Below are 24,321 nucleotides of genomic sequence, written 5' to 3' on the forward strand. Positions count from 1 at the left end.
TACGACTTTTTCAACTTATTAATTTGTTCAATCCTATGATCGACGCCAACTTACAATGTTTCTCAATTCTTCGATGTATCGATGCTCCGATAGAAACGATCTTTCCAATTTGCTATGATCTTTTTCAATGCTACGACCCACACCGTAATCGACATAATATTTTCAAAGGTGTATTATAAGAATTTCAAATGGCACGATCTTTTCAATTGCCCGATCAATAGAATTCTGTTAATTCTGCGATCGATAGGATCTTGTCGCGTGTTGTCGTACGGCCAAATTTTGTCAATCGAACGACGAAAACGGTTCTCACGACTCACCGAAGAGCGTATCGCCGAACGCAGGAAACACCCCGTTCTCGAACGGATCGACGAGACGTAACATGGAACAATAGAGATCGCAACAATTCGTGACACTATGTGGAACGGTTCTGAAAATTCTTACCACAAGCCAGAAGATCGGTAAGAAGAAGAGGAGGAGGACGACTGAGGAGCTGATCGTTCGCCACGATCGGCCGCGAACGCTCCAACGACAGAAAATCGGAGAGGAACGAACGGCGAAGAAAAGCGCGGGAGACGCAAAGCGCGATTGGTCGGCGGTGGTTTCGAGGCGGATTGCCGCGGACCCGAAGCGGATTGGCTCTCCCTTCTTCCGTTTCGCCTGGCAACGACCGCGCAAAAGCGCTTTTCAGACGGGCCGCGATAACCGGAGTATCGCGATTCGCGACCGTCTCTCAGCGGCCGTAGTCTTCCTTCTCCTCCTGCGTTCTGGGACCAAACGAGTGAATCATAAGAAAGCATAACACAGATAGAGAACGTTCGCCAACGACGACGATAGGGGTAAGAGGCGAGAGAAGCGCGTATCAAGGGCGAAGGAGAGGAAGGAGCGCGCGAGGGCAGTGATTTATTGTGAGCGTTCGAGACGCAGGAAAAGAGGAAAGGAAAGGAGATGGCGGAGGAACGGAGTGGTACGGTTCGAAGGATTCCTCGCAGAGGTTATCTCAGAACCGATACAATAGAGACGGCGTCGATTTCCCGGGTGTTAGACAGACGAAACAACGCGCAGAAATGCTTCTAACAATAATATCGAGACGGCAGATAAGCAGAGAAAAATAGCGTGGAAATGCAATCGACCCCATCCCGAGTTCCGAATGGAAATACAGAACGTAGAGGGAGACTGGAGGATTTAGAAAGAAGAGGAGTGACGAAGTATGTGTCGTATGGAATAATTGTTATTTATGAGAATTTAAGGGAGGATTTGCATAGTATCTGTATGAATTCGAGGTGGAAACGTATCGAACGAAGAAGGCGTGTCCCTTTATGTATGAGATACTTATGCATAAGATTTTAAGGGATGAAAGGGATACCATGCTACTTACAAGAAACTTCGTAGATCTTAAAAAAACGAAGTAAGCAAAGCTATTGCGTACTTACTACGACAAAACGATCAAGAACTGTTTTATCAATACCCGATATGTTAAAGAATAAACGTGCTAATATACGACGTTGTGTACATGGTTTTTTACTTAAGCGAAAACTACGTTTTTTCGTCAAATGTATGAAGACCTGCAGCGCGACTAATTTTTAACAAATTGTATTTCTCTTTATCAAAGGTCAAACGAAAACTATATATTCCACTGAATGAAAATAACGTACCGTTTCGGAGTAGAGGCCGACTCGTAAAACACGAAAAAACGGCTTGTTGTTCGTACGATGCAGACGTATTTAAGTTACACGTTAACTGAAATAAAGCGCGAAAATCGTTTAAAAAAGAGACAAATAAATTCGTGGAATTTGGAGCAGAATAATCGTACGTTTGAAAAAGAGGTAAGAAGAGGAGAGAAAAAGAAGAAAGGAAAGGAGGTATCGTGGCGTTCTCATCGACGACGGCATAAACAAGTAGAAGACTCGCCTAAGGATACCTATTTAATAAAGAGAGAAACCGGTACGATGAACATGCGAAACTCTTTATCGTCTTGTAGCGCTAACGGTGGCGTTAGCTCGATTAAGTTGCAGAAATCTTCGCAATTTCTCTAATTCCTCCAATTAATCATTCCGGTATATCCATAAACCAGGTTGGGAAGAAGAAACGTAGCTAAAACATTAGTAATCCAGACTTGTAAAAAAATTTTGATAAAGAAAGCCACGTGAAATTTATCTCCTCTTACGTGGATGATGCAACATACGAAACGTTGTCTCTTAAACCCAAAGAAAACTGCGTCATTCAATAGCAAGAAAAGTGAGCTCGTTTGAGTTTCTTGAACTCTATGATAGCAACAACAACAACAACAACAACAAAAAAAAGGAAATAAAACGGAATTACTGTGGCAATGAGCGCACACGTTATTAATTCGTTGGAGTGCTTTGTTGCTGAAATTAAAAGCACCAATGACGTATAAAACTTGGATGAAAGAAATGAAAATAAAAAGAACACATCTTTATTCGTATATTTTACAAAACAATGATTAACATCTTAAAAAATATAGGTACCTAAATTTATAAAATATCTATGCAAAGTTACGAGTCGATTATGTTTTACTGCTTTTATAGTCCTAGAATATAGTGACGATTACGACTAATAAAAGAAACGGGAAATTCTCTACGTCCAAATAAAATTTATATAAATATCGCATTAAGCGTGCGGTATAAATCACTCAAAGTCTCGACGTAAGACGCAAGTGAGAGATGAAAGACAATAAAAAAAGAAAAGGAAAGAAAGAATTGAAAATACCACACACAGAAACAACTGGTTTCGACTGGAGATATCAATTACCAGGCCTATGTAGGCATGATCCAATCGTTGAATATTAAACAGTAATAATGAAGCATACGCATATGGAGATGGATCAAGTTTACCGTGTCGATAAGGCTCGATCAATGCATTTCCGGTGCATCGAAGTTGCAGAAGCATTTGAAGGTGCTCGTGCCCCTGTTCCAAGGTACAACTGTTGGTCCTCCTAAGTTCTTGCCGCCTTTTCTCAAGATCGGGTGCCATGAGGTCTCCGAGGACCAGAAGGCCCGAGAAGTGATCTTCTCTGTAGTTCTCAAGCGTATATTTCACGCGTCGATCGACGATCTCCGAAGATTGAAACGATCGATCTTCGCGCTTTCACTTCGCACTGCCTCTCCACACGATTGAGCCTCGTCGTACGAGCAACTTGTTCCATATCACTCTCGAGGTGCACGTGTTCTAAGTTACCTCCGTTCGCGAATCGATCGATCGATCGATTTAGGCAATCGTTTGGTAAAAACTTGATTTTGGATCGTTTCCAAAAAAAATTGCCAGTCTCAACGTGTGTATGTAGTCTCTGGTACGATGATCGAATCGAATGGAAATTCGTGAAAAGAGGTTTCTCTCTTCCTCTTTCTTCCTTTCTGTTTACAATGAAGAATCGAGAAAAATGAAATGAATTCCGAAGAAAATGTCTATCTTTCTCTGAAATAGCAGCACTTTCTTAACCAACACAGCACCAGTTCGATGTTGTTCACACGATAATATGAACGATCAAGCAAACACAAACGAATCGATATACCGTTCAAGGTACATCGCCTGATCGCAACGACTGTCAGACGCACACTGGCGTTTCTTGTCTCGTCGTCGATCGGCCAACCCGGCATGGTTTGAATAGCGAGTAAATAAGCCCCCACCATGAACGCTCACGCAACACGTTTATACGTTCCTGCATCCCCGACCAGCTTCGGATATATCGAGAAGGAAGGTGACCAATCAGCAGCCGCTAATTACCCCACTGTCTATCTATCGCATCTCGAAGCTACTGGCTGAAGCCCGACACATCGCACACAGTTCTTCCCGGCGAGCAGTTTTTATCCCTATAATTTCATCCCCAGTTCGTTTATTTTCGGGGGAAAACGATGTTGACGATGATCCAACACACGTTAAGGTGGACCTATAATTGCTCCGCCTGATCGACCGTTGGAAAATGTAAAAATTGCACGCTTATTGCGGGGACGTTCGATTTACGTGTCTAATTTAAACCAAGGGTGAAATTTCAGCTCTTGCGAATTTTATTTTAATATTATCGTCCAATAATAACACAATCAACTTTCTATTTTTTATCTGCTACTGAAGAATAAATAGACCGAGGACTGTGAGTATTTTGTAGATTCATAACTTGTTGAATACAGCTGAAAAACTTGTATCTATTAAAAGAAAATATGCAAAAGGAAAAACGTACGAAACGATTTATTGTAACCACTAAATATTCAATTTCGGTCGTATACCGTGCATCTTTACACCCAGAAATTTTCTATAAATGCGGACAACACGCATCTACGTATCTACGTATTCAAGGTTTAAAAATTTCTATATGGGAAGAGAAAAAATTTGTTTCTAGTTTTACGATGAAGCAGAAGCGGTAATGAATGGGTCGGTGGGCAAGAGAAAATTAAATCTGAATATTTTAACGTGTTTCACGTCGGAACAAAGCAACAGGTAGCCTCCAACATGCCCGCGCTCTAATTGGCAAGCTTCGAGTCAGTTTCGAATTGGTTTCGCCCCGAAACGACGAAATATAGACGGCGACTTATCTTTCGGGGATATTGTTTGCATAACGAGTAACTGTACGGCTGGAGTTAAGTTAGAACTCATTATCGTTCGAATAATTACGAACGGTACCGTATTAACCCTTCGTACGAAAAAATCGCTGAGTAACGAACCACTTTGTTCCCTCGCGGTTCTAATTGGTTATAGTGCTTGAACTTTTTACAGCAATTTTGCAGTTTACCGTTGTATAACGAGTTAATATGGCGATGAACATTATGGAGAAGTCAAGGACACGTGCTGACGACTTCGCGTGTACCCGATGGATTAATTTTTCATGAATTTTTATTACTTTTATACTTCGATTTTGATGGATGGATCTGTTACAAAATGAAGCTTTCTGAACGAAAGTTTTCCAATTAAATTTCTACACGATCAAACAGTTGTTCGATTGGTTGTTATTCGTCGTTATTTCCTAGGATGAAATTTTCTATCATCTGCTAGTCGTTTTCTTTTTTTACTATTATTTTCTCGAATTTAAAGTCACGGCTTTTGAAGGATACGTGAAAGATCGAATATCTGAAAGAACTAGATCTACTGGATGTTTAAACTGTTGACGAGGCTATAAAATGCGACGCCGTTCCCATAAAATCAGCTCATTTGATTGCAACCTAACTCTATTGTCCCCTTCTCCTTTTACTTTTCCAACTTCTCTATGGATTCTTCCCCCTTGGCAACTTTTATTCCGAATTAAATGAAACAATCCTCAGCGATGTTCGAATCCGTGGTCGATCGATGAAATACGAACAGGGATAAGTGATAGAATCTAATGCAAAGAAAAGATGTTCCTTTTCTTTTTTCATCGCCGTATTCTTATCGCTGAGATAAAATTTGGTAATTATTTACAAAGCGGTCGATCTCAACATTCTGACTAATTTTCTTCTATAAATATAATCGTCACTCGGTTTTAGTCATATTTGCAAAAACATATTCGATACTATATATGGTAATTTACTATTTACAACACGTGTGTTATTGATCTGAGGTATCCTACGGTACAAACCATACAGCTGTAGACAGTAATGCAGACAGTAATGCACATACACAAACTGTAGAACGTGTCTGGCGGGAAACCAGAGCAAACACTACACGGTATGGAAATCGCAAAGGACGTTATATTGGCTATTTAGCCAAGTTTCTATTTCGACAGCGGTATGATTTGGATAGTCGAATAGTTACGTTTCTTAAAATAATGGCTGAAATATTTTTTCAATTTCGAATAAACGATAATATAATATAAAGTTTTATATAAATTCTAAATTATTTAATAGCTAAATTTATTTCATGCTACCGTTACCAAGACACTCAATAATTATGATCACTTGTCGCATCTATTTGTTTGTTTCTGGCATAGACGCAATTATTATTATTATTAGTGTATAGTATAATACCAGTACAAGTACCAAACTAATAACCAATATCAGTTCGGTAGAAAACGATCTAGGATCTAAGATGAAACCCTCTATTTCGCCTTTCCGCGAATTAATTTTGGTTGGGCTAGATAAAAATACAGCCGTCTACGTTACAAACAATTCAACAAATTTAATAATTTGTTGTAATATAGATACGATAACGCGTAAACAATACCAGGACTGTGTGCGTAATGTGAACACTTCCTGTCAGAAGCAGAATATGATATAGGGTAGGATATATTTTTGCTGATATTTAGGAAATTGAAACCGAGCGGCGTATATATGTACAAGGAAAAATTGTTCAGAATGTTAACCTTGATAACATCTCTTAAGGTCATTGAAATCGTTGAGATCGTTCACTTGGTAAATAATTACTCAAAATTTTCTTATGGATAAGCAAATATATGTATTTGATAAACGTCTATTAACGGCAAGAGCAATGAAAGAAAAACAGTTTCCCGAGACGCGCGAATAACAGGAGAATTTCGTTTTGCATCTTATGGAAGTCACGGAAGGCGGACCTTAATCAAAGATACTTTAGCTCTCATTACCAGGTTGACGTTAGCGAGAACGAAGAAAAAATCGTTATATTTATTTTCAGTAATATTAACCGTTTAACGATCCAGTTATTAATAATCTTCGATTTGGTACACCTAACGATACCTGTGACATCTGAGACACTCGAGGAGTCTCCTGAACGTACGTAAAATCAGGATGATGAACTGGATGAATGGGCTCCGTTATATATTTAGTTTAGTGCAAACACGATTCCGCGACAACGATTAAGAAAAAAATATATAACAGGAAAAAAAGAAAAAGCGGTAAAAAACGGTGGAACTGCGTTACGTAATCTGGCCAGGAAAAAAAAATCTGGACAGTACGAGGAATAATCAGTGTTAACTTTGATCGAAGATATTCAATGATACTTAACGACGAAAGCAGGAACATGAATATATTATTATTCATAAAGCAAGTTAATAAAGTTAAGTTAGGCATAAATATGAGTCATAATCAGAAAATTCAGTTGAAATTTATTAACCGCGTATATTACAAAATTTATAAGAAAAATTAAATTGTACGTTTGAAGATTTGCTTTGAAGGTTTTATTACAAGCTTGATCTTATATCATTTAGTATCTTATTTTATGAGGCACGTAAGTTGCGAATGGAATAATTGATTTCGAATAAAGTAACCAGAAAATGAAGCCTGCGAAAATTATTTAGTATATAATAAATAAAATAGCGGACATTTCAGTAGATAATACTTATGGTTGCCAGTGTACGTAGCAATCCGAATATGTCGAAACGCAATTAGCTCGAGACTTAACAGATTTGTTTGTCGATTTAGACAATAGTGAAGATTTGTCTACCGATCGCAATATCGATAATCCGATTATTTAAAGACTATGTGTCTACCAATTCGATTAATTAGCATCGAAGGTTAACACTTGTTCGGTCTCCACTTGTCGGAGCTGTTTGCGGTGTATTTAACGCTCTTACATAAATTAACCATCGATAATTATTATACATACATGGTGTTTGTGTCTCAGACACGTTTGTTTTACAATGGTCAAAATGTATCGAATCCTGCGGATCGTAATTTGATTAACAGTATTCCCAAGAAAACTATAAACGTTGAAGTGTTCGTTAAGAGATCAGCCATTTCATATGCAATTTACTATATTTGATCATTATTATCATTAGTAGAATACATTATTAAATTCTATTATTATTCATATTAATAAACAATAATAAATAGGTAAACTTTTATAAGAATAAAAGAGAGACGTATCAGAGAAGATCGAGGCTAATGAAGTAATAACGATTAGAAATGAACGTTTAATAATTGGGTGGCATAACGGCAAAGCAATTTACAGCAAACCGAACACGAACGATTAAACGACGATACATCGACCAATAAAGTACCTTTTTACGTTGACACTCGATCTCCATACACGAATGAATTTAACGTTTTAATGAGCTGAATCTATAAAAAGCATTCGACGTTTACGTCGATTGAAATAGAGATTTTAAATTGCAACGAGTTACGTGAACCAATTTAGTTATCACTGTTAACGATCGAACGTTTCCAAACAAACGGCCTCGCAGAAAACTTCTATGGAATTAAAGAATCTGAAAAAATCTGATCCATGGGAAGTTAATTTGTGTCCTATACATATTATACAAAATCTGTAATATTTCGTCGATATTTCGTCAGAAATCATATTAATTCCTACTCTTATTTTTAGATATATATATATATATATATATATATATATATATTAATTTCGAAATATATAGATATATAGTAGATTCTTCCTTATCCAATGTCACATTTCCATTCGAAAGAAGACAATTGGTCAACGCAACCGAAGCGATATTTTATTGAAACTTTGCAAGTCAAAAATTTCAAGTTATCGACACTAATAAATTCCTTTGCATAATAACGACAAGCTTGATAGGAAAACAAATGAAACCGTATATGAATATTTTGCAAATAACAAGTCAATTGATTATCCTATCTGTTAAATGTAAGATTGTAGAAAAGACAATGTATAATCTGTAAATTAAATAAATCATCAATAAGTATGAAGATACATAAAAAAACAATTTAAAAAAAATGAAAGTATCACGATTCGAATCGAAGAAACGATAGGACCAGAAACAGAATTCGATCTTTCGTAGCAACGCGATTGTTAACAGAACGGTGTAGTAAACAAATCTGAATCGATGTATATGTGAAAGTAATGATCAGGACTCGTGACTCGTGACCCTCGACATTAAAGGTCTCGCTTTAATCGAGTCAGCACACTCCGTTCGCGTTAACCAGCCGCGTATCTCCCCGTCTGTACTTATGTACAATTTTTTTCTTTCAACACCCACCAATCGTCACGAGCGCTTCCGAACCCGTCGTAGCCGGTTCCTTATCAACGTATCCAGGCTAATCTAAAGGCGGATACACACAGTCGACGCATATACGTCGAACGCGTTGTAATACGGACAATCGGTGGATTGCGAACGCGTCTCGTCGATTAAAGACTCGTTACAGTGTATAATGAGCAACAGCGTGTATATTGTCGAAATAGTTGAACCGTCTGAGTCACCTCACGTGCGCACAGAAAAATGTGTCGCGAGCCTGTGATGGTCGTTTCGTTGTCACGAGTTACGAATCACGAGAAAATGATATGTAAACTTTCTCCGAAACGATCATATAAAACGTTCAAAGATCGTCGGAGCAACTGACCGATTTACATAATTTCTAATATTGCATACGATTCGGGAAAGAAAATGTGTAACTTTGGATTCGTCTAATTTTGAAATATGCTCTAATTATACGGTTATAATCGCTCTAATTTTGGAATTTGAAATTATTTGTTTCTAAAACGGTACACTGATTACAAGATTATTACGTTGACAGTTGCGATAAAATTTTATCGTCTTTTTTTCATCCGCTTGATTATGCTATTGAGAGAGCATCCTTGTGCTTGTATTTTCTTCTTCGAAAGAAACGCGATTATTAATATCGCAATAGCGATATACAATTGTCGATACACGATTGCTGATACACGATAGCCACGATGACAAAATGAATTTGCATTCATTTATGAAAATTCGCGTCGATGATATTCCAGAATGAATCTTCTGTTCGATCGCGAAAAAATTGCACAACAATGGGAAGGCTTTAGCTTGTATCGTATCATCTATCGGTGTCGCGTCATGGTCACTCGATTGTTATAGATCCTCCGATAGATCTGTCTTCTGTTTGAACAACAACGAGAGAAAATTAATTCGGAAAAGATAAAAAGCTGGACACGTGCGATAAATAGATTCGATGCGAAGCTCGAGTGTCCATGCGAAGGTTAAAGACTCAAATTATTAACATCGTTCAACAAGATCATCGTTCCGCGAATGAAAAAATGTTATCGACGCCGCATATATCGTTATATTTATCGATAAGGATAAAAATGAGAAATTGTATCGAACGAAAGCGTATTAGTTTCAAGTACGCTCTAATAATATTACTCGATATATTTTTATATTCAAAACATCATCGTTTCTTGCCTCTTCTTCGGACATTTCTATATTACATAATATGAACAAAAAACAGATTTTTATTTGCATATAAGTGTGTACTACATGTATATTACAAATTCAGTTATGTATTTATGTAAACTTGGTTCATTATTATTAGTCAATTTATTATCGGAAACAGTTTCAGTTTATTAAAAATTCAAATATTTTCTTGTCTTATGATAATTTTGAAAAGAACATTATCTGTATTCGTGTAACTTTGCTTGAATTTGTTGAATAAAAAAAAATTAATTTACGCGAGTCATAAATAAACTTCATAATTTTATTTAATAAGTCACTGATTTAATTTGTATATCTAACATTGTAATTATTATACGATTCACGATAATATTTAATAATGTCGTACATTACATATTACTTGTTTCGATATAGGCTACTTTTTCTAATCATTAATGTTCCGTTTATTGCTCTATATAATCCGGAAAAATAATTCTTTAATAGAATGGAGATATAATTCTTCGAACAACGGGTATTAGCAATAATACGCCAGCGACCAACGGCCGATTAATAGGATTTTCATTGTCAGAGATCACCGACCGCGTGTTCGTTAATTGGATCTTCTGGCTCAAATGTTGGAAGATACACCCTTTCTACCAAGTAAGCCAATATACCATCAGCTAGCTCTATACCGTGATTCTAAACCGTAAAACACGAAACACCGTGAGCGAATCATACGATGAAAGTTAGAATTACGTGTACTATATTCGCAAATTTTTACTCGACGATGTTTCTTTACTTTCACGATTTTTGCCTCGTTATATTTACGTTTGTTCCGTATGTTTCTTGACCTTTGCTCGATAGAGGCTCGATCGTTGTTGTCAAGAGTATCGAATTAAAAGGAAAATCGGACGATAAAGCGATATAAGAATACGACACAATATACGCGAAGCGTTATGCGTCTGGTATAACATATACAGACACGAGAAGCAATATGAATGAAAACCAACGACAGGACACATGCAAATTAAAATGTGAAGGAACACGTGGCGGCATGCTCCATTTCCAGATCGTCATCGGCATAATCTACAACGAGACCGGCTCGAGAAGACATTCTAATTTTACGTAACGACATCGTACCAATATCTTTTTTCCATTTCGCAACAACAATCCTCATTTACAGACCGCGATCCGTTGCAAAATCCGTCGCGACGGATCTGGCTATAAACATGGCTGCTTCAACGAGCAAGGAAACGAGATTGAAACAAGAAATACTGGTTGCCGTTTAAATTGCATCGCGAATTGATAACACTTAACGAATAACGTCGCTTGTTGTACAATAGCGACTGGTGGTGTCCTTGTTCGAATAAATCGAATCCCAGTCATTTTTCAATGTCTTTCTACTTCGTTATTATTATTGTTATTATTATTATTATTCGTAGCGTCATTATTATTCTTAGAAATGAAATTAATCGGCAATTGCGAAGATTCCCGTAAAATTCGGAACAAATAATCCTTCATAAAGAAGATAACCCAGAATAAAGATCCAAATTAATTAAATCATCACGGGAACTGAACTTCTCTTTTGCATCAGCGTTTAGCTTTGTAAATCTACTATAGCGTTATGCGTTTGAAATAAAAAAAAAACTATAACATAGAATAAGGAAATAATGTCAATTAATCTGCAGTTGTAATTTGTTTAACAATGTATGATATACGATGCATTACAAAATATTCTCTAGTGGTGATTCTAGTTGCTTCAATAAAAAAAGAATTGTGGAGAATCGGTAGCCTTCAACAGGTGTTGTTTAGAGCGGAATGGATTCGCGTTCACTCGAACGAGTCATCGAGGAGTAGTGTGTATGTGTGATTGTTCAGAGGCTCGGCAAATGACAGCGCGAAGATCGCCGTCTTGCTCGAGGAAGCACGGCTGAACATGATTAGATAATCGGCAGGCTGACGCGATCAATTAGTGTGCAGACATAAACGTGGCACAATTTCTGGCATCGATCGTGACGTCAAGGAACTCGACACCCGCTGTAATACCCACGACAAAGACAAAAAACACGTAAGAACTAACAGCTGGTTACCTGTACAGGTGTAAACGATACGAAGGACGATAATAAAGTTAATATTTCTGATTAAACGATTAAATGAGTAATTTTCTAATTATATTGAAATATCCCGCAACTTATATAAATTTATTGGGAACAACAGATTCATTGATTATCCTTACTTTTTATAATTTCTCGATCAAGTAATAGGTTGTCACGTGTAAATAAGTGAATTTAATCAGTCACTTAACCTTCATGCTATGTAATCAATTTTTTCAACTGCTGTTGAAAAATATCGATCAATAAAAAAATTCTTCACTCTTTACTTGTCCTCTCTCAAAAGGTATACTAATCAACTGTGTAAATTGAATGAGAGGAAAAAGCGACAATGTTATACATATCATATTTAAAAATGAGAGCCTTGTATATCAATTTTTTATCTTCATTTATCAAGCTTTATAACGAAGGAGAATTTTAAATGGTATAGATTAAGGTCAAAGTCTGCAGTGAACAAGTTTACAATGGCATTCAACTACGTTGTCTAACAATAGAAAAAGGTAATAAAACAGACAGTAGCTGCAAAAAAGTGTAAAACAATGTTCTTCGTGTCATTAAATATTTATGAACGTTCTACGACTTCACACAGAGCAAAACAGCAATAAATTACAGTAGTCTGCTAGGAAAAACTAGTATTACATATCACAACACAAAACGTAGTAAACATACGAAGTCTGCAAAGGTTTATGTCAATTTGCACTAAACTGATCGTTCAAGTACATACCATTTTTCTCCATAATCGTACATTATAGTTGAATACAAATCACTAACAAATATCATGCATAGTGATGAAACTGTGAACAGGGAAATACTCGTAAATTCAATTGTGTTTATTATGAAAATTTGCATTTTCTTTTTATAATATAGGATCTAAAAATATCCTTGTATTTTAAAACGTTATAGCATAACAGCTCTCAGACTCGTTTTTGAATAATAATTACAAACTAAATTAAATGAAATTTAGTATATTTGCGTGCTCGCTACTATGAATGAAACTCAGATAAATGTAACTCTACTATACTATTGCATTGTCATTCCTTGGTTAGGTTGTTACTTGAAAAATCTTTAGAGCGTTGTTCTTCGAACGAAACACGACGAGTATTACGTGGCAGTTCCCGCAGCCATTATCCTGTATGCGACGATTAATCTCATAATCCGATCGTTACGAGCGATTAAAGCGATTATACCGGTGCGTAATATGCATGAGACGAGACGCGTATGCTGTGTTTACTCGCAACGATACGATTTTCAGAGTAGCCCCATATTTTTACCCACCCAAATTGCATAACGCCCATGTTGTTATTACTCGAATATCAAACGTTTATATTAATTGAAATCTCTTCTGTTTGTCTGTTCAGCGTTTCGCACCCGCGATTCGCGATATAAATATCGTATTTATAGTGTGAGTGGTGCATGGATACTTGGAATAGACAAACTCTATTAATAACGAGCCACAAGATAAAATATTTCCGAGTAATATTATTCGAGTGATGCTTCGTACAAAATGCTTAATCGGTGATTACTAATAAGTTGTTGTGACAAATTGGTGAAAAAAACCGCGTCAAACGGTCAAACGATTGCATAATAACTGACCTGAACGATACTATACAATAAAATTGTTGCAAAGACAATAGTGACACAATCGTGAAACGAGCTTGCCACTTGCCACGATATTATGAATTCATTTTTTACATTAATTTTGGTATTCTTTTGTTACGATATGCCATAAACAAAGACCACCATGGGAATGATACGATAAGTCCATTTTTATTGAATTTATTGATTTTGTTGATAGAAAGGTATTTGAGTAAATCGCACATATTTAATTCCAAAATCAAAGAAAAGGATAGGTTCGATGTGCGATTGTTTCGCTATTTATTAAATTTTAAAATTGTTTTTCTAAAGGGTGTGAAATGCAATTTATTAGATTTTTCATCTGTGGTGATCAAATTTAACACTGTTTGTTTCCTTGTAAATTTGAAAATAAAATATTAAGTCGTCCGTAAAGTCAAAGATCAAGTCAAAGTACAAGCGGAAAGGGGGTGATTCTACGCGAAAAAAGAAGTCGAAAATATAGAATAGAAATTTTTTTTAATTTCTTTTTTTTTCACTTTTCCATCGAGACAACGATCTACAGTGAGATCCGTTATAACGAGACGTGATAAAGTGCACGCGTACCGAACGAAGATTCAAAGTCGATTTTCTCGAAAACAAAGCCTCAAACGAAAAATTGTTATTCTATATTTTCGACTTCTTTTTTCGCGTAGAATCACCCCCTTTCCGCTTGTACTTTGACTTGATCTTTGACTTTTCAGTTACCAACCATCCTATATATATATAAATAAGATAAAGATTACAACGTTCGACAGATCAGATTTCATGTTTGTATAAAGATGCATTGTTGTAAAAGAAGTGTCTGTAAAAGAAAGACACTTTTCTAACAACCTAATATGTATCGCCATTTGAATCTTCGAAAGAGAATCTCTATTTTCTGTTATTCGCTGTAATTGCGATCGTATAACAAGACGCAAAGAAAAATCACGATCGGATATCCTCGTATGCAAATGAAAAAATATTAACACAATGCGCAACAGTGCAGCTATTGAAACAGATACTAACTTTGTAGATACAACGAAGTCCAACGTACATCGGACGCCGAAGCGTGTTTGTCTGTTTCTGTCGACATGTTTGAGACTTTGTCGATAATCGTAAATAATTGTTTTCAGATAGGACGTTATTTGCGGCGTAACTTTGACTTGGTGAAACCACAGTTGTTCCTATTACTGCTACCATTTCTTTGAAGCGAAAAACGTGTACAGAAGAGCTACGTAAAAAATAAGCCATTTGTCGTTTCCGTAGGTCGTAAAAAGAATTTACAAGAATCTTTTTAAGTTCTCTAGAAAGGCAAGATCTATTATAACAATCATTTAGAGAGATAAAAATAGAATTTTTGCATTTTTGCTTTCACTTTTACACTCTCTTATGCTCTGCAAGTAAACTAAATCCTTCATGCGCAACTTTTATTTTATTTATCTGCTGTGTTAGATTTAAGAAATTACAAAAACAATCTGGGCTGTTCATTAATACATCTACTACAATATACAATTACGATAAAAGTACAAATTCGAAAAGGAAAGAAATTCAAGAGCAATGTGAAATTGATAATCAGAATACGAAATGGCAAAGTTGTATGAAAAATAAGAGATGTCAGACGTACATAAGATTTCCGTATTTCCATCCGAAACCAACTCGATCTCGTGACAATGAAACGTGTGCACACGCGCCCACGACTTCGCATGCAAATGCTGTGTAAAAGTCGCGTGCACTCGTGTAAAAGCGTGACGCAAGCGTAAAGCACACGTGAACGTAATGATGTCGAATGAAATTGGCATATACACATACTGTCTTGTAACGAAAGCAACAGATTTGAATATAAAAGACTTCGTACTTCTAATGATTTCTTGCGACACATGCGGATTACGCGTTCTCCTTTTGGAATAGAGATTAGCCGTAAATCATTAAGAGCCGGTAAATAGCTTAGGATTATTTGTATAAGAAAAAGATTTTAACTGACGATATTTACAAAGTAATAGTCTTGTAAATATATTAGTTGCTTATGGTATTTGTTCAATAAACTCCTGGTAATTCAATTCGTTTAAGAGAATAAGATGATTCACGTTTCTATTTTAAACTGTTTTATCTAAATTGATGGTAATTAAAGATAGAACGTAATAGTTAGTTAGCAATGTTTTACAACGAACTTTATAGTTTTCGAAGCAAATACGATAAAACGTTTCTGGACAGATAGAGAGTGTACACTTAGAGTGTAAGCTTTTTGGCCAGGATAAGATCGACCCCGCCCTACTGTTTGAAGGTCGGGCAAATATTGGAGAAAAAGAAGGAACCTTCAGGACCCTCCAATCGTACGAAGGAAACGGAAAACTGATCGATATAACCTCGATATCGAGTATCAACTTCAACCTACGACAATGATAGTTGAAGATTCAATCCGATAAAGGAGAGGAGCCGATTATAACGTTATAATATGAGCTCCACTTTATTAAAGTAGAGCTGAATACATGTGCGATAACAATCGTAATAATAATCGCCGATCCAAAAATTCAATTGAACAAAAGCTTTTAAATTTTGTAAATTGTATTTTCTTAAAAATCAACATATACTCGACAACTATTAATTTTCCAATCCAATTCGCCAATCCTATATTCAATCTAAAAAAAAAAGAAACCAATTATAAGCTCGATTCTCCACAACTTCCATTCTACGAAACCAGGGAGCCCAAATTAACCAACACCATCCTATTAATCAAGAATCCTCAGAGGAATGGTCAAACGCAGAAACGAAACCCGAAAGAAACCATCGCGGAAGCGTCGAATCTAAAACGGAAGGGGTGGTGGATGCACGCGGGGTAGGAAAAGCACGTTCCCGATCCGTAACGAAGCCATAGATCCAAAAGGGGTTGCGATGACGCCAGCACGATCACAGGGACGCGCGAGATTTCGCGCGTGAGTGTGCTCGAAGAGGAACGATCGGCAGTCTCGTTCGGCTCGTTGAACATAAATCTCGTCTCCCAGTGGACGATGACCCGTCGCGCTTATTTATCATCGCGCTTTTCTCTCTGTTACGGCTTAACATTAATGACAACCCGATATAGTTTCCAACGCAACTTTCACTAATGGCCGGCTGTTTCCATCGACAATTAACAAAATATCATTTTTTCTATATTCCTAAAGAAACTCGATGTTCTTGGATATATAAAAAGTAAGTGGATAGAAATATGTAATAAGCGATATTACAAGCTAAAAAAAACTTTGGGTCAGAGAGGATTCGAATTTTTGAACGCCAGTATGACATCATCAGTTGTCATAGTATTAACTATGCTTCAACGCGTTCACCATAAACGGGACTCGATGACTGTGCACGTATGACACCATCATCGTCGTTACACGAGATTAACAACAAAACAATAGTACCCTGAGCCTTTTACCGACACAGTATACCATGAACGTTATCAAAGGCGAGATCATTGACTATTGACTTTCGCATTAAGATTATGCCTAGAATTTGTCATCGACGCATCTGCGTCATTATAAACGTTCGTAGTGTATCTATATGCCTTGTGAACTGTACGAGGTGATAGAATAGCTCATAAATCGACCAAGCGAGCCTGCTTAGCCTGTCAATAATCGTTATCGACACGGTGCTACCAATAAATTGTTTTCAACCGATAAACCGTACGTATTCTTTCGAAATTTTGCTCGCCGATTCAACCGAGCTATTCGAAAACGAGCGATCAGGGCAGATCGTGAACGCTTCGACCGAAAGCAGTTGATTTGAAAGCGAATTATTTTGCTATTGATATCTTGGTTTGCAACTGAATTAAACACGGAATGAAAGAGATTTCTCGTTATAACAAATTCCTTTCTTTCCTTTCTGTTCTCTGACTCTGTATGATACGATGAAAATTAACCGATTAATTAATTTGAGTACGTTACGTAATTGAATTTATTTTGTTAGATCGCAGAAGGCTAGTATAGTCCCCTTCCTTTTTTTATCAATTTAGCGTAATTGTATATGGCAGTGATTAAGCTGATGTAACGCGAATTTTATTGGTTAATTAATTTCAGTACCTACATTATGTGGTTGAGAATTTTTGTTATATTAAAAAGGAGCTAGCAGATTTTTCGTTCATTTCTTTAAATTTAGCACAGTTGGATGTGACAGTTATCAAAAGCGGCTCGGATTCTCGACGAATCACTGTCGAAAATCTGTCACAAGCCCCCAGGCAGAGAAAACTGATATGCCACTCATTGTTCACCGAATATCAGTCTGAAAAGAGTTCTCGCCGCGGTTGTATAACGCCACGGTAGATAATCTCGCCACTGCTATCTTTTCGCAAATAGCAATAGCGATTACCTGAATTACAGTACGTGTGTCGCGGCGATGACTTTTATTGGGCTCTTGTATAATAGCTATAAAATATATTGAAGAAAGTAGTACAGCTTCAAACAACTTCAGGAAAGTACTCCAATTTCAAACAACTTCATGATAAAATACGTAATAACTTCAATTATTTGAATTACTTCGTTCTAATTTGCATTTTAATGAATATTTAACTATACCAATTATCTCTTAGGAAATACATTATTGATCAAGTTGTCAGTAAATAACATGAACAATCAATATGTCATTTATTTACTTGACAAAGGTCTCTTAATCGATCAACCTTAGCAAGTAAATTAAAATTGCCTTGTCACCTTTCCTATTTGGTAAAAACACTGTGTTCCTCGACGATTCCCGAAAAACTTTCGTACATTATAATATAATATCGTTTAAAATAAATTAAACGGATAAAAAAACAACAAATACAGTGTGCAAAGATGGCAAGTGTTCCGTGTTACGCAGTAACGAGCATTTAATTATAAAATCCTTTCAAAATAACTTTTCGATATCCGTAAGCCTGGTAAATTTTTATGACTAAAGAATTTGTTTAATACGAATTAAATAAAATAGAGAAGCAATGAATAGAATTGATAACAATAATGGAGAAGAAAAGGGCAATACAAGACGGGGAGGAACGACAATAAGGAAGCACAGCAACCAGGCAAAACCCCAAAAGTTGCCATAGTTTTAGAGACAGATTATATAATGGAGTGCAATATAATAGAGTGGATAAGAGGGGAGGGGAGTAGATATATAAAAAAAAGAGAAATAGACAAGGAAAAGAGTTTAGATACATATAAGAGAGAAGGCAATAAGGTGATAACGCCATAAGACTGATAGGATGTAAAAATCGTAATAGGTAAACGAGATGTAAAACCGAAAGCTCGTCCAAAGCCGAAAGGCCCGGACTATGTAATAATAAATAAATAAATAATAGAGAGGCAATGACTTCCATATTGTTGGAAGGCGAGCGTACGTCGGCCTTTCTGTTTCGTCGACGCGGTAGCCGCGGAAACAATAAATAATCAAGGCAAAATTATTACGGGTCATTCGCTCAGGCTTCTTGATCCGTACGATCATTAAATAGTCGCGCTTTTCTCGAACTGGACTGCAGAGGATTTATCGTTAGGTGGAACGGCCTGCTATCGCTCCGCGATTCTCACACTGTCGAGCGTTCATCGAAGCTCGCGAGGTTCACTGATAACGAAAACAATAGTCCGCGGAACAGATAGTGATATTCTCTTTCTCTGTCTTTCAGACTGTATATTGGATTCTTGGCAAGTGCTAAAATTACTTCGTGTTGAATCGAAATGACCCAAAAGGTCGATCAATCGCTCGACTTCGCTCGCGCGACGCGGACTTTACTTTTCCCCTTTTCCGCGATATTCTACTTGGCGAAGCCCTTTCTCTCTGACTTTTCCGTGCTATCTTCTTAAATTAATTTTCATGTGAAACCTCCTGCACACAGATCGATATTAAGATTGAAAAGTAACAAAAATTCAGAAATTTAAGTTACAAAATAATGAAAATAGTGAACTTTTAGAAATAAACATTACAGGTCTGCAACTGATTAATTATGAACGTTTGAAGGATCAGCAATCGTTTACAGATTTGAATCTTAGATTTCCGAAGTATATTTTCTTCGTGAACTGATCAATGATTGAACAAATCAAGACATGTGCAATTATTACATTGTGACGTTGATAAATTCACGAGTTCATCATGATCTATCGTTTTTCTAGAAAATAATTAATAAAGTGACAAAGCAAAACGTTCTGCAATCAATTAATCTTCATGTTTCCTCGAAACTCTGCAGGGATCTCACCTTTCACCTGCGATACTCGAACGCTGCGCTAACAGAGAATCCTATCGACTTTTTTCCTGTCATTTAGTCGAAGAATGTGTGTTGCCTTTTAGCAAGTCAAAGTACTCTGACTAATTACCAGAATCACATTTTACTTATTTCTACAATATCGTGTAAGCTATACGAACGATACGAGCTATGTACGTGATTTACACGCCATTAGTTGATAGCTTTTTTCTCGTAAATTATAGATACGAGAAAAAGTGAAAAAGAAAAAACATGAATGATTGAAAATGAATTATATATTCACTATAATATCCATTTCGCAAGTGCAAAAATGCACGTGCGTTTTGCAGCTGCGTTACTTTTTTTTTTTAATAGAAGCCTCCTTTTTTCATACATCGAATCCTTTCGCTATTCTACGAAAAAGTATTATGGTAACATGGTCGAAGAACGAATAGTTTAAAAGACTTTTAACTACAATTTTGTAAGAATACCATATGGAAAATGAGAAAAGACGTAACGCAGTACTCTTGTATTTATATTTCCTTTGCCCTACATATGATAAATTCTATAAAATTTAAGTTACAATATCTTTTAAACTAACCAGTTTTCCACCAAGTTACCCTAACACTTTTCTTTTCGTAGAATAACAAAAGTCATTGAAAGAAAAATAGCGTAGCTGCAAAACGCACATGCATTTTTGCACCTGCAAAAAAGATATTATAGTGAATATGTAGTTCACTTTGAACCATTTGTATATTTGCACCTTCATGTATTTTTTATGCTTATCGTTTGAGAAAAACGCTGGGAACTTATATCGCGAACATCTAACTAATCCCAACATACAAGAAGAATTTTTTGTTACATTTTCCACAAATATATTCTTTTTCCTTTACCTGGGATTTATTATGCAATAAATGGAATATACTAATATTAGCTAGTAAACGTATGTTGGACGATGGATGGCACCACAGAAATCATAAAATAAAATTAGGTTCTTTTCCAAGGGACGATAAGTATCAGATTGTCCGGAAAGTGTCTTTCTTTCGCAAACGTGTTTTTTACAACAGTGCACCTTCATACAAACGTGAAGCCAAGTGTTTGAAATGTCGCGGTGTTTATCCCAGAAGAACAAAATAGATCGTACGTAATTCGACAAAATAATATAAAACAAAAAACGTCGTGCGTCTATTACTTCCTCATAAAACGGAAGAAACTTTTTAGACAACCTAATGATATGGAATAAATTACAAGCTATTGATTATTTTCTTTAAATAAGATTTATCCTACGATTCGAGTTATAATATCCAAGTAAATTACAAGCATCTAATTAAATTAAAAGCAGAAAAATAAAAAAGAACAAGACACATAGATAACTCTTATTTCGTAAGCATCGGATTGTTTTCTGGTAGCGCCGGAGAAAAATTCGCAATTAAACGTGTAATCATGCCACGTTAAGTTATTTCCGCCTTGAACGCAACTTAATTGCCCGCGATAATGGATTCGACGATCGTTGTTGCAATCGTTCCAAGAAACATCATTCTGTTGCGAGATTTTCGACGCGCGCCGACGCGATTCAACCGGAAAACGACTTATCGATCGTTTTTCACTGTTTCCATTTCGAAATATTCGATTCATCGTTGCGTGTTCCGTGTGCCCAACATCTTTACGTTTGCATAAGTTATCGGCGAAACGAGACGGTGCAAATAGAGATTAACGGTCGCGAACAGAAGTCACGTGTGAGACTAGAAAAGCAGCAGTGTCGGCGTCGTTAGTATTAGTTATTATCTGCCGACCTTCTTTCGCAGAGAACGCTGTCATCCAACCACACTTCCGATCCCACTAACTGCAAACTCAAAGAGCATTTCGATGATTCTTCTTCATTTTACCAGGCTGATATCTATGCAGGAAATACATTCGATGAGAAACGAGAACTCGTTTAATTAATTGCAGATTCAAAGTACATTTTGACGATTCTTCGATAATTTGACGAAGCGACGAAGCAATAATATTCGAGCTGAGACAAGTGGAAAAATAATAGATCGAAATATATGTGCATGTAAGTAGCTGCATGATTTTATTTCATATTTAAAGAAAGCAACAATTTTTCTATGTTTAATCCACATCGATTTCTCATTTTTCCAGTTTAGTATATCAGCTCTGTAACATAATACGATATTCCATGGCTAAAATAAAGCCAGACAGACTAATTATCATGGATACTAATTTAATAACTGTACAATAATAGGTAGACTGTAAATGTTTATGGAAAACACAAAGGTGCAAAATTGTACGCAACATGCGAGGATATAGAAAATATGCAAAGTAGAATAAGCTTAAAATAAAGTGCAGTATGTAAAATAAACTTGTTACAATATGTATAATGTATATACTTGTCCTTGTTTGTAATTCCAAGATCTCGTAACCTTCTGATTTGTCTCTCCTAACTTTTTTTATCAACTCATCTGATCTTTATTGATTTTTAACACGGTGATTATAAAACGGTCCAATTAACAAGTTAATTTGATTTTCGTTACGTATATAAAATCACCGATTCATCAAGCCATTTTCGAACCGTAATTCGCTTTAGTTCCATTTAACTTGGAAAACATCGATTCTTCTATTATTCTATACGCACGATATACGGGTACATACCTGATCTATCGTCATCTAAAGGTAACATCTCGCCAGTCTATACGTACCTGAACTATCACACGACAACGATTCGCTATATGAAGTTATAAGACGGAGTGCCCACCTGCCAATCAAACGAAACACACGACACGTAATTCAAGTACCGTGTAAAGATAACAAAAAAGAAGCGAATTTTGGATAAGCACGATGCAGAGCAGATTAGCCCTAGTGTTCGGAGCAAGTGAAGCGAAATGAGATTACTTTTTCGTACGTTCAAACTCATCGAAGCAAAATTAATTAAGCAATGCGATAACATCCATTAATTCCCGACAACCTGTCGTCTGAATTCGCAAATACGTTCAGAAATCTACGTAAAGTAGATGGAACTACCAATAAGCGTTCATAGTTCGCTAGGAACGATTTATGACAGTCTGCCAAAAGATATTTTGGCCACCATCCATGGCAAGTAATCAGCCAAGGGGTTGTTTGATAGTACGGCAACTCCGAGAATGGAGACAGTCGTGGGAATCGAAAGCACGATAGTTAATTAGATTTTGTATAAAAGACGTTGGTAGCACACCGACAGCGTGAATGCGATGTATTTATTTATTAAAATGTGATTAATTAATTTTGTAATTGTAATTTATTAGTGTATGATCCTCGATGAAGTGATTCATATGTATGAATCGTACGTACCTATTTAATAATTAGTATAATAATATTACCTATTTAATAATAATAATAATATATCTGTCACTTTTTGATAAAAATGTGTAGAAAGAATCTCGAAACCGAGGTTTTGTCACATCGATAATGAAAACACCATCGAAAACTGATCAATGTCGAAACATCCCCTGACCGTAAATTAACAGCCAGCAATACATTTAAACGTGTTTCGTAATCATTCCCAGACCAGAAGCTCATCGCGTCGATTTGTTACGACACGTTAACGGACTTTATGTTATGTAAAATGTTAATTAATACAAGACCGGTGCACGATACACTCGTTGCTTCTTTTAACAGACCAAGACTAAAAAAAGCCACGTGTTTCTCGATGGATCAATGTTCGAGAACAAAGCTTCTCTATATTCAGAATCTATGTTTAAACGTTTGAATAACATCTCGTAGTATTTGAATACTTGACCGAAGAAATTAGACCTTTTTGATTAAAAGGGAAGGCACTTCTACCCTCTTGGTGCAAATATTTGCCAAGCAAATTTGAGAATTTTTTATTCGATTATCGAAAGTCTACAAAGTTTCTTCAACAATTTCGGAATCCAAATGTTCGATATGGATCAGAAGTAAATCCATGTTTGCCTCCAAAAATCTTTCGTTTCAGAATTGGCAATGTAGTAGAGCCTCCCTTATCCGAACACCCGTTATAAACGTCTATTATTACGCGAATGTAATATATACCAGATATATTCTTTCTCCTTCGTTCGATTAAGTAAATTCTGATTACAATAATTTCTTTCTAATTATCGAGACAAAATACGACGTAATTAAAAAAACCCAAAAATGACGTAAGTGCGACAGAATTAGTAAAAACACACGATATTGGAAAAGCCATAATCGCAAATATTAGAAAACAAGAACACGATGTCAAAAATTATCTAAAGCACGTAGATTCTCTGCAGATGCTGGCAACGGTAGGAAAACCTTAAATATACCGATGTAACGAAATGGTTTCATTGCGATAAAGACGATAATAATGACGATTTTATACAAATGCAAACAGCAAACGAAAATGCTGATGGAGAAGCGCCTTGTTACGTCGAGGCATTCGTAGCATTCGAAAAACAACTTGGATG

General features: G+C 36.2%; 1 protein-coding gene across 8 annotated transcripts in view; it reads right to left on the reverse strand.

Annotated features, from left to right (window-relative positions):
* Positions 1 to 24,321, reverse strand: part of LOC100741848 (nuclear factor of activated T-cells 5) — a 56,742-nt gene that overhangs the window by 20,005 nt on the left and 12,416 nt on the right. For 5 of the 8 annotated variants that reach the window (XM_012382084.3, XM_033319230.1, XM_033319229.1 and 2 more), the window contains exon 1: positions 2,853 to 3,583. The exons of 2 other annotated variants lie outside the window; for them this stretch is intronic. In XM_012382084.3, the coding sequence (XP_012237507.1) occupies positions 2,853 to 2,991 (139 nt within the window). In that variant the 5' untranslated portion in view covers positions 2,992 to 3,583. Of the gene's footprint in view, positions 1 to 317; positions 397 to 2,852; positions 3,584 to 24,321 lie in introns of those variants that run through there. One more of the 8 variants, XM_024365614.2, reaches the window with a different exon arrangement.

Source organism: Bombus impatiens, unplaced genomic scaffold, assembly GCF_000188095.3.
Source record: "Bombus impatiens unplaced genomic scaffold, BIMP_2.2 scf_0142, whole genome shotgun sequence".
Classification (NCBI taxonomy): domain Eukaryota; kingdom Metazoa; phylum Arthropoda; class Insecta; order Hymenoptera; family Apidae; genus Bombus; species Bombus impatiens.